Here is a 12,200-nt window from a genome sequence, read left to right on the forward strand (position 1 = left end):
TGGGAGCCAAGCACAAGCAACGAAGAACAGCACTTGGCCCATTAAAATTGCCATATTGGAAGAGAGAAACAATCCAGTAAGTCCAGCATTCCTTCAGACAGTCACCTTAACTGGATAGTTCAGTGTCTGCCATGGTTACTAAGCCCACCCCGTGAAACACCTGCACAGTCATGCAACACTATGGGAGGAAATTCTTCTTTACCCCATCGGATCAGCTTATCTCCGTCACCCCACCACTTGATAAGAAAGTAAAGGCTGCAGGAGCTTCTTTTGTCTAGGATGACATTGAAATTGAAGGATCAAACAATTTGTCTTTTTTTTCTGCAGTCTGATGTTGGAAAGATTTTGCTGCCAGCATGTGTGATGCTGAGAACTGGACCGAGGCCAATCTCCTTTCATACACGGGTATTCGGTTGCTGGCGAGGCAAGTTGGGTGTGTTTCTTTATGGTATGAGAGGGAATACAGTTTGACATTGGATATAATGAGGATATTACCCAACCGAAAGGCAAGAGGGAACAACAGCTCATCCACTTAATGGAGATGGTATTTTTGGTAGGGAAGCAGTAAGAAACTTTGCTTTGTAGGGACAGATGCAGTTTTCTGCCTTAACAGCATTCTTCAGAGGAGATCGAAAGCAATTTGCAATATTTTGTGAATTTATTGCATTGAATTGGTTGGAGGGAAGAATGAGTCTCTCTGTCTAGGCAAAGCTGAAGCCTTTCAAGCTCCCTGAGCAGAGACCCTTTGCTCACTGTTCTGGAGCAGAAGAGGGAAGATAGAACCAGCCAGTGGGCTGTATGTATCGATGGTCTTTCATAACCCCCTTTGCTGAAGGTCTGTGGCAGTGCTCAGCAAAGGCTACTCCACACAGTTTGCTCCTTAGAGTTCCCTGCCTCAACCCATCCCATTTTATGGCCCGATCGTGCAAGGTGCTGAACTCCCTTCACTCACATTTACTTCTGAGAGCTATTGAGGGCACTCAGCCCTTCTTAGGATCACAAACCCAAGAGAGAATCGTAATAGGGGGAACATTGGTTTATTGTGTCCAGTTAGGTTAAAATTCAACTCTTCTCTTTCTTTCTGACTTCTAAGAAACTTGTCCATGCCCTGAACTTCTTCTATAGCTTCTTCCATTCCCATGTTGCTTTTCTCCAGTCTGTCCAAAACGCAGCTGCTAAGATGGTCGATTAGACCATATCACTCCTATAACTCCCTCCACTGGCTTTGTAACAAATTATGTTTCTTGTCCTTTCTTTTGAAGCCCTGCACATCTCTGCCCCAGACTATGTTTTGGATCTGGTTTCTAATCACATCCCCTTCCCCCAACCCCATCTATGCCAGTCTTCCCATCACGTTGGCTCCTTCTCCTGCTATTGGTTCCTGCTAAACCCAATGTGCTAGGCCCTCAAATCCCTCCCAAAGACTCACTTTGACACCAGGCCCCCAAACACTAATTTACAGTACTCACATACCTTATAAACAGAAAAGTAATGTTCTAAGGTAACAATTATTCAGGGTCTCTCAGTCTCTGCCTTTTAAAAGAGACATGGCGCAGCTCAGGGGAATATGGATGTATGCAAAGGTGCCTTTAAGCCACTTTTGCTTTCTTGGATTTTGGGGCTGCTGGGAGCCTGACTACACCTGGCAAAACATACAGCAGCCTGAAGGCTGCTCTACACTATGCTGTTTCTCCATAGCCCCAGTGGATAATTCCAGCAGTGGGCGCTCAACAGGGTGTACCAATCCATTGAAAAACCAGTCAATGCCAGGCAGAGGTGCCTCTGAATAATTACTCTACCCAACACCCCTCACCACCATAAAAGGATAATATGGAGTTAAGTGGTGCAGAGGCTGTTGTGTGGGCCTCCAATGTCTGAATGAACATCCCCACTTTAGTAAGAGATTTTCTTTGCCATATCTCTATGAACCTTTTCATCCTTCCCTACGTATTTCTGGTCAGGTTCTGAAATAGAATTCACTTTTATTAGCTGCATCAAAACTGGTTAAATGTCACTTCAGAGGCCTGCTCCTAGATGATTAAGTAGCATACACATTATTACTATTAGTCAACAACTGTAATGTAGGGAAGCCCTAGAAGTTGGCTGTACAGTTAGAGGCAATGAACTGCATAACAAAATAGGTTTTATTAGCACTGGATGCAAGCCCTTGCATGGCAAAATGGAATTAATCACAGGTGATGCTCGGAAAACTGCCAAGATTCTGTTTCAAAAGGTTCTTTATATCACAGCCATGCATTGTGTACAGACACCTCAGCTCCAGGAGCTGAGTCTAATCCCTGGGTGATAAACCAGAAGAGGGCAGACATATCATAGAAACAGTGCATCCAGACTCTGACAACGCAGGTGTCACATACACAGCATTTTTTTAAAACTGTGAAACTTCTGCTCAAATATCCTGTGGGTGAAGTACAGCTAAGAATGTGAACAGAAGGCAGTAAAATCAAACCCGGGTTAGTATGAATATGAATCTATGCTACAAAAACATGATGATGCTGAGTTAATAATCTGTTATTAACATGCCACTCTGTACCTGATGTTCACATCTCACATGGAGAATGCAAGATGTACATGTGTGGAGGACTTGGGTCCTGGTTATTCTGAACTGTTTAGACACAGAAGTACTGAAAATGATGATAGGCAACACTACAGAACACTGCAATTACTAGAGTGTGGTGAAACCTGTTTTAAGAGACCATCCAAGGGCCCAGAAAAAAGATCCATCACCTACTTATCTGAAGTTCAGACAACATTGCACTAGTCATCTTGGGGATTCTTTAAAAAGGTCACTGTTGATGGCCATGGATCACTTAGAGGTGGTCCTTAGAGCAGGTTACACTATATTTTTCTTCTTGATTAACATTACATAATTTTACAATACAAAAAATAAAATGAAAATTGTGATCTCCTCCAGTCCCTACCTCCTGCCAGAAAGAGCTTGTCATTCTGTATGTGATTGATCCTAGAATACAACAGCATGCATCCAGGCACTGCTAAGAGATGAAGGGCCCTTGGGTGGGTGCACAGGGACACTGGGGATGAAAAGAGTATTCCTGCCCCACCCCATTATTTAGGATCAACCACAAGCTGGAGTCCTTGGACTGTCCCTAGCACAAAGACAGCTTCGGGCTAGTGCCCCCATTGGACCTAACCTTTACAAAGAAGGGAAAGGAGGGGCAGTGAGAAGATGGGGACCATGGCTTAGAGCTGGTTAGAAAATGTTGGCTTTTTTTCCCCCTCCCACAGAAAACTTTCATTTTTCAGAGTAAATTTGAAAACCAAAATATTTTGACTTGGAACTCCTGCTGCGGTGCCTCATGTTCCCATTCTCCTCTACAGGGTGGGCTCCCATGGTTGGACTACAACTCCCATGATGCACCATGATCTCCTCTCTTGGACATGGGAGGTAGTGCATCATGGGAGTCTGTGACCATAAGGAACATACCTCCAGCCAGGGAGCCCAATCCATAGAGGAGAATGGGCACATGAAGTAACCAAACTACAACTCCTACAAGGCACAGTGGCGGCATTTCCAAATTAGAATATTATGGTTATCAGTCAAAATACATTCGTTTTCAAGAGCTTGATGTTTTGAAAGAATTTCAAAATATTCTGTGGAAAGCAGAAACTTTTTGTGAAAAATTTTGTTTTTGTCAAAAATCCAAGTTCTGTTGAAAAACAGTTTCAATGGGAAAATTTCAACCAGCCCTACATGGGCCTTTCCTTCCTTCCTATCCAGCAGAGTACTACAGCCTTGTAAGGCATGGCCCCTAGGACCTCAGGGAGATACACTGCCTCCTGGATCTTCCCCTAGGACACTGGGGTTAACTCATCTTCACAAGCTGTGTTCTTCGGTTAGTCAATTTCAGCCCCTCACACTGAGGAAATTTTTCTAAAGGAGACCCACTTGATTATACTCTGTTCAGTGCAACATACAGTACATCCGGCTTCCTCATCCTCCAACCCAACATCTTGGATTGTCCATGGCCTACTGGGGAACCTTAAGATTTCCAGAAGCTGTGACTGGCCCTTCACTTTAACTGAAATGGGAAGAGGAGAGAGGAGTGGAAGAAAAGAGATCAACAGCACCTGCTGAATTGGCCAGAATGTTGGAATACTCTGAGCGACCTCCCCCAGAAATTTGTTTTAAAATAGATGAAACTTGGCAGCACAGTAATAGGACACCCATCTCCTCCTCTTCCTCTCTTTGTTAAGTTTCAATTTATAATTATTCTCCTACTTGATGTCAGATATTTCAGGCCTTTCCTATTGTGCCTGTTGCTTCCAGACACATGAAAATTGTTTTCCCAATAGTTAATGCTTCTTGCCAGAATCTCATAAGTGCTGTTATTTCTGAAGGGATTATAGATATTATAGAAATGTAGAGCTGGAAGGGACCTCCAAAATTCAAGTCCAGCTCCCTGTGCTGAGGCAGGACTAAATAAATCTAGACTATCTTTCGGCAAAAGTTTTAAAAGCACATAAGTAACTGAAGAGCCTAAGTCCATTTGACTCTCAGTGAGATGTAAGCTCCTGAGTCACTATTGAAAATGGGACTTAGGCACCTAAATCACTTAGACATTTTTGAAAATGTTGTCCTTCATCTCCCATTTCTGTTTGTTGCCTTTTTCTCTTTTCTCCTCCACTCCTTCATCTTTGATCTCAACTTCTATTCTTTTTTTACATGTTTCCACACCCACACCTCTCTTTGTCTATCTTCTATTTTATCCACTGTCCTTGACATCTCCCTCCTCCCGTTATCTTGTTCATCCACCTAGCTGTAACTGTTCAGGCTTAAGTGTCCAGATTCTGATCCAGGGATGGATGGAATTAATTGTGATTCCTAGAAATCCATTTATGTGCTTAAAATAAAGCTGATTATTGTTCAAAAATTGATTGTTACCTACTGTGTACAGAATAGAGCTGGTCAAATGTTTTTTCAAATTTTCAACAAAATTCATTGCAAATTTGTACAAATCTTTTTTTGCTATTTTTTGACCAGCTTAGAAAGTTGTTGAAATTTTTTGGAAATCTGAAATTTTGAGGAAACGGTTTTGTAAAACAAATCTGCATTTTTTAGCCAACTCTACTACAAAGCCAGGTTAATAACCCACTTAATGGACTATGTCCTGGATAGACCGTAAACATCACCAATAGGAACAACAGGCAAGTTACAAAATGCTACCAGGTTAGGTGAATGGGTGAAGGCCCTCCCAGAATGTTTCAAATAGTTTTTGTCTGGTCAATGCACCAGCAGGAAACTGGACATTTGGAGAGTTCTCTAGTGTCAGGCCCTGATTCAGTAAAGTGTCATGACATTCATGACAGTTATTAAGTACAGGCAATGGGGTGTAAACATGTGCTTAGGTACTTTTCTGAATTTGGGCTTCAGATAGGATCCAATAGAGTGACATATACCAGCTCCATGCCCACACTATGGAAGAGGCTAGGTGTAGGGGGCAGTGAGAAGGTGGCAGGGGCCAATATTTGGAATTTTTTAAGATTCATATCTGAAAACTATCCCAAGACATCTAAAGACAATATGATATTAACATCCATGGACAAAGTATGCACTAGATGATGTCAGTTCTTTCTTTGGTACTGCTGACAACTTCTCTTGCTGACTGCATGGAACTCTGGTGATTTTAATTTCAATCTTAGTTCAGAGCAAGCAGCATATTTGAGATCTGAGACCAAACATTCTCAAAAGTTTGGGAATGTTTAGATCTGGGGTTTTAGTTCAGACTCATCTTTAGTTTAGGCTCTAGGCTGTAGCTTTCTTCTCTGCTCATTACTAATAGCCATATTACAGTCAAACTCTGCTGGAACATCTCAGAGAGTTCACTTTTGTAAACAAGAAACAAAGAAAAGTCTCTTCATGGAGACATTTTTAGCACAGACTGGAGGAATGCACATATTCTGTAACAGGGCAGAATAATAATCCAAAGCCAGTTCGTTACATAAACACCCATTTCTATTGGACAATAGAAGTTTCAATGAGAAGTTTTGTGAATTTTCTTTGGGTCTTGAACCACACAGCACAGAAGTCAACATACAATAATTCAGTGGCATCTCTTTCTCTCTTCTTCTACTTCTGCAATAACAAGTTCTCCAATACCTTGAGAGGGGTCAAAACTCTGCTTTGTGCTCTATATAGCATCTAAAGCTTATCTCAGGGCTGATAGCTTCTTACTGGAGTTATCTCCTTACCGTCTCCTTCTTCTGTCTGTAAACCACTCCAGTGGCTGGACATGAATTTGCCTGGTTAAGATCCTCATTTTTCCCAAAAATGGCAACATTTTTCCTCATCCAAAGGACCAAGTCCTCTGGCAGACCACTACTTTACTGATAGGGTTAGTGTCGCAAGCTTTCCTGGTTATAGTGGCTCTCTTACAAATTGTCCTTTAAACCGTGGTTGTTCTCTCCGAGTTCTCCTTGACTTTTTAGTGATACAGCCTTCTCTAGTACATCTTGTTCCTGGCCTGGGGAAGGGTTCATGCTGACTGCCAGCATTCCCCCTCAGGGCTGGACACATGAATGATCTGTGCATTCTGATATTTCTGTCTCAGACGCACGGAAATATCACTGGATTATGCATTTGCTAAAAGGGGGAGATACTTAGAACCATAAAGGGAAATTAGGAGGTCAACTCCCATTGAAAGTCAATGGGAGCTGGGTGCCTAACTTCAATTTGTGCCTTGGAAATCTTCCCCCCAATTGCCTCAGTACATTTGCTAAAAATGTACTGACTGTTCTTCCCATGATTTCACTTTCTGAGAGGTAATGTTATCTAGGACTTCTGCTCATCCGCACACCCCCACCTTGCCTGATTTACTAGTTTTTGTTTGCATACTTTGTTCCAAAGTTGGAGTTTCCAAAAATATGTTTTTCTGTCTGTGTTCAGCAGCAGCATTTCAGCATTGAAAGGGGAGCAGAGAATGCCAACTGCAACCAGCCAAACCCTGACAGCAGTTCTGCCTTGCTGCAAACTTTCCATAGGAATGTTTGCATCTGGTTCCTAAAATCTGGATCCTGCTAGGGAGTGGGCCAGAGTCCCAGAGGGACGCAGGTCCAAGTTCTGACATTCTGCAGTGTGGATGCAAGTCAAGCCGTAGACCCAGTCTGCCTAGTGCAGTATGGATGTGTTAGCACAGCTGTGAGACCTGGGTCCAGCAATTGCAAACCCAGATTTACAATGCAGTGTGGACACTTAAGGACAGGCTTTAAACACCAAGTTCACAAGCCCAGTTCCCACTGCCCTGGGCTTACTGTGCAGTGTAGACAAACTCTAGGCGGCTTGGGAACTTCTAGGAATGTTTCCTCATGCAGCAGCTCAATTTGTGTGAGGGCAAGGAAGGTCTTGTGGCCAAAGTACAAGAATGGGAGTAACCAAACCCATTTATTTTCATGGCTCTGTCCCTGTGATTCTGGGAAAGTCACTTAGACCTCATTTTTAATAAGTGGCCACTGATCTTGGGTGCTTCAACTTCTAGGTGCCCAATTTTAGACAGCCTGGGCCTGACCTTCAGAGGTGTAGAGCACCTTGCAGCTCCCCATGGTGAACATTTGGCTGCATGCCTCTCTGTGCCTCAGTTTCTCCATTTGTAAAACAAGGATAAGATTGTCCTATCTCGCAGGGGGATAATGAGGCTCAATTCATTAATGACTGAAATTACTGGATGGATGGAACTATTAATAGAAGTGCAGAGTGTTGCTATACTTAAATATAAATTGTCACTCAAGTACAATACACCAGGAATCATGATATGCATCATATGGGACGTAATATTTTATATCGACCAAGAAATTTTTAGTGACTTCTGTCTGCTGGTTACTTATTTTACCTTTATTTTTCCCCACCACACTTGTTAAGGAAATGTTTGGGGCCAGCCTGTGGTATTTAGCAAAAGAGGCATAATCCCTCCCTGAGCTCACAGCACACAGGGGAGGGCATGTCCCTTTGGATAAATCATACTCCCCTCTCTGCTGCTGCCTGACTCTACAAATTGGGGGGCAGGATCTGAACCATAGGCCTGCTCCTTCCCCACCCCTCTAGGTATGGATTTCCATCCTTGGGTGTGCATGGAGGGAACAGTCTCAAGCCCTGGCCCTTGTATGGAGTATGCAAGTAGGGTGGGAGGCTCCTTGAACCAATACCTTTCCCCACAGCTCTCCCATGCCATGACCAGGGACAACTTAGCTCTTTTTGTAGGATCTTTCTCCTGGAAAACTTCTAAAGGTCCCTTGTTTCCTTCCAATATTCTTAAGTCCCTTTATTTTCTGTTTTACCAAAACTTTCCTGGGTTTTACAAAAGCCATTATTCAGTTTTTACTGATTTTCACCCACATTTTGGAAATGCCAGAACTCTCCAGACCCAGCTCCCTGCTCCAGAAGGAGAGATGGTGGCTCAGCAGCCTGGACCACCCATCTCTCCTTCTGGAGTTGGAAGCCAGGGCAGAACTGCCGGAATGAGTTGCTGGTGTACATTCCGTTGTCCGTCCCATGCCCACCACATATACGTTACTAGCTTTACAGACAGCACAGATAGTTGTTAGCATTCAAAGCAAATAAAAGTTAGAGAACTACTTTTCTTGCTAAAATGGACTGAAAACGAAAAGTTGTATCTGACTACATTTCAGAACAAAAGGGGCTTTCCTGAAAGTTTAAAAAGACACAAAAGCAGAAGAGAGTGATATCTACCCTATCTGATATTTATTCTGGAAAACTCCTAAGATTTTGTTTTTGCACCGATTTTCATTGATTTTTTAACTTTTGTAATAAACACTAATAAATTCCCAAGAAATTGTAAACAAAATGAACACTGAAAACAAAGGTCCTTAGAAATACTGTATATGTTCCAGCCTTTTTTCTGCAAAGGAGCTGTTCACAAGAGCCCATTTGGACAAGGCCATGGCAATAATTCTTGCCATTGGCAGACATCTTGTAAGTCTTACAGTGCCACACAATGATTCGCTGTACAGTTGGGAATATGAAATGATATGTGTGTATATATCACACAATCATAGAATATCAGGGTCAGAAGGGACCTCAGGAGGTCATCTAGTCCAACCCCCTGCTCACAGCAGGACCAATCCCCAACATATAGTGTGGAGGCAAGTTGGATAGCATGGAATTTCTATCTTACTGGCTTTTTCTGCTATTTCAGTTGTCGTGTCCCTCCCCCCCCCCCCAGCAGTTTGGCTTTAAAGTGAACCCAAAGCAGAACAAGCTGGTTCTGCTTTGCTACAATGCCTCCTACAAGATAGAGACTCCTGAAGACCTATTCTGATATATCAGAGGGGTATAATTCTGTCTAAATAAATTATTTTAAAGCTGCCCACGTGAAAACCACTGGCTTTGGCTATAGTCACTCAAGAAAACAACAATTTATCGTATCCCTCATCCCAGATTAAAGTTCCTAAATAATCCCTGTAAAGGTTACAGTCAAATTAGTTTTATTTCATCTTTCAAACAGAATAGCAACTTGCTGTCCAGTGTTGGATAAATATGCATTAGGCCCGTTGAGGGGTCCACACGTTCCAGGATTTAAAATAATTTCCTCAAAGCTATTTCCAGAATCCTCCACAGATACCTATCCAGCATAAACTAATTTCAAAGTTGAAATTCATAGGAGCTAGGGGCAGGATGATTTCAATAACAGGCCCTCGCCCCTGGAATTCATTCCTATTTGAGCCCAAGCCCTGGACACTTTTGGAGTGGAATGTAAGAAACATCTGTGTCTAGGTCTCCGACTAACTGCTAGTTCCACAATCTTTTCGTATTCAGTGAGTAGGTCAAAACCTTTGCCTTTTAACATTAACTAAATTGCTGCTGCACATTATATGCTGCCTACATTGGTGTTCAGGAGGTAGGTGGGAAATGTTATTCACTCTCATGCTAAACAAGCAACGTGGGCCTTATTAATGTGTATCATAATACAGCATTAAAATAATAAGCAAATAGTTTTGATATCAGACTCCTGCTGCTTCTCAATTTGGCCACTAAAATACTTGCTTCTTGTCAGTAATAGATTACGCTTGATTGGGGCTTTCTGGGAGAGGACTTGGTTGTGTTTTGAAGTCAATGGGAGCAGCAGGGAAGCTAATTTTGGCTGAATTAAGTTGGAAAAGAAAATATCCAGCCTTCATTGGGGGAAGATATTTCCACTTTCCCTGGACACCTGTCCCAGCTCTATTTTAGCTGAATACTTGTATGTACCTCACTAAAAGCTCGGCTGTCTGGGTCAGAAAAGGTTAGATTGAAGGAATGATATTGGAGGGAGGCAGCATTGGACATCAGGCCACCAAGATAGTGGAAGGTTTTTTCCACTGGGTTTTCAAAGGGAAAGAAATATCTATTCTCTGACCTAAATAGGTTGTGGGGTTAAGTCCCCACAAAGCTTCCACATGGGGGGCAAAAAGGCTTGTGAGAGGATAATATTTGGATCTGAAAACTGGCTCAAGAAATCCAAAGGAAATATGAATATTAGCCTTGCTGTATGGCCCTAGAAAGCAAACTAGAGAGAGATACTAACTTTGGTTGACTCAGCTATCAACATCTCTTGCTGTACTACACTGACCCTTGTGACTTTAATTTTACCACTAGGCTTTAGCTTCTGTTGTCTCTCCAGCTCACTGTTAGTGTCAGTATTAAGCTGTCCTAGCAATAGATGTATATAGCTGTCTTTTTTTTTTTTTTTTAACCCACACATCTGCACTTGCAAACCAGGAAACAAATATAGAAAATCTCACACAGTGTAATGAGTTTCAGGAGAGCTGTGTAATATTGTAGGGATTTTGGTGTGTGTGTGGAGGTTGTGTTAATTTCTTCAAAATCCACAATTTCTCATACCTTACTTGCTTTCAGTATCTCAAACATCAAAGGCAACCCATGTGTGATGAGCTCCTCAGTGTACTCTTCCTCCTGAATGGATTTAAATTCCTTTAACAAGCATTGGATGAGAGGCCTTCTGTGCTGCTGAAAGGAAGTTCGCAAAGACTCCAACCATGTATGTAGCGTCCATGGAACTCCTGCACAAAAAGATGAATTTTAAAGGTGGGTGTATATTCCAGACCATCACAGAATGAGGCGTAGTTAATTTATTCTTTAATTGTGTGACTTTAGGGCTTGTGAACGGTGCCAAATTGAAAGCCCTAGAAATTGACCTCCTATTTACCCTACAAGTGCTGCCCATCAATATGCCTCAATCCTTATCTGTGTGCAGGGACACACCTCCAAGTATAAGAAGGTAGTTCAGCCAGGTTCAATTCCCTGCTCTGCCACAGATTTCCTGTGTGACCTCAGGCAAGTCACTTAGTCTCAGTATGCCTCAGTTCCCCATCTATCAAATGGGGATAATAGCACTTCCCCATCTCACAGCGGGTGTTGGAAGGATACATTTATTACAGCGTGTGAAGTACTTTGAGACCTACTAATCATAGGTGCTGACTTTTGGTTTTGCCAGTGGGTGCTTTGTGCCTTCTGGTTTCACTGTGCACCATGTAAGTACTCCTGCCACCGACTGGTGGCTCATGGGTGCTGAGCACCCCCTATTTTTTTCAGTGGGTGCTTGAACCCCGGAGCACCCACGAAGTCAGCACCTATGCTACTGATGAAAAGTGCTATATAAGATCTAAGTAATATTATTTAGCCTCGCTGCTGAGCCAATTAGTGTACACTGCAGTGGTGATTTCTGATGTTGACTTCATCTGGGAACTAGATTTATGCCACTGCACTCATTTGCATGGGCTACCAAAGAGCCATCAGATAGTAAAAACATTTAGTCACTGCCAACTTTGGCTGGATTTAAACCAGTGACCTGGAAAGGAAAATGTTTATATCCCCCTCATCACTGCTCCAAGCCATGCATCCTCACTTATGTTGATACAACATCAGGTGGCTAAGAAGGTTCTGTTTTTACACAGTTACTTGTCAGAGCAGAAGTGCACTTTAAGAATGTAAAAGAAATTGCTACCACACACTAAAGAATAAAACATTCAGTAGTAGAAGAAAGATAAATTAGTCCAAGTCATAATCATCAAGGAATGGATTGTAGACCAGCCTACGTGCCTGCATGATGGTCATTATCTTGGCTGATACCAGGATTAAACTGATGACTTCCTGAATTAAAAGCATAAACTGCTACAGCTTGAACTAAACAGTCAAGCCTCTTTAACTAAGG

General features: G+C 42.4%; 1 protein-coding gene across 2 annotated transcripts in view; it reads right to left on the reverse strand.

Moving 5' to 3' along the window:
* The window catches only part of BTBD11 (BTB domain containing 11), a 281,768-nt gene that overhangs the window by 25,855 nt on the left and 243,713 nt on the right, over positions 1 to 12,200 (reverse strand). For both annotated transcript variants that reach the window (XM_034778075.1, XM_034778064.1), the window contains one exon: positions 10,871 to 11,049. In XM_034778075.1, coding sequence (XP_034633966.1) covers positions 10,871 to 11,049 — 179 coding nt within the window. The remainder of the gene's footprint in view (positions 1 to 10,870; positions 11,050 to 12,200) is intronic.

Source organism: Trachemys scripta, chromosome 1 (genome assembly GCF_013100865.1).
Source record: "Trachemys scripta elegans isolate TJP31775 chromosome 1, CAS_Tse_1.0, whole genome shotgun sequence".
Classification (NCBI taxonomy): Eukaryota; Metazoa; Chordata; order Testudines; family Emydidae; genus Trachemys; species Trachemys scripta.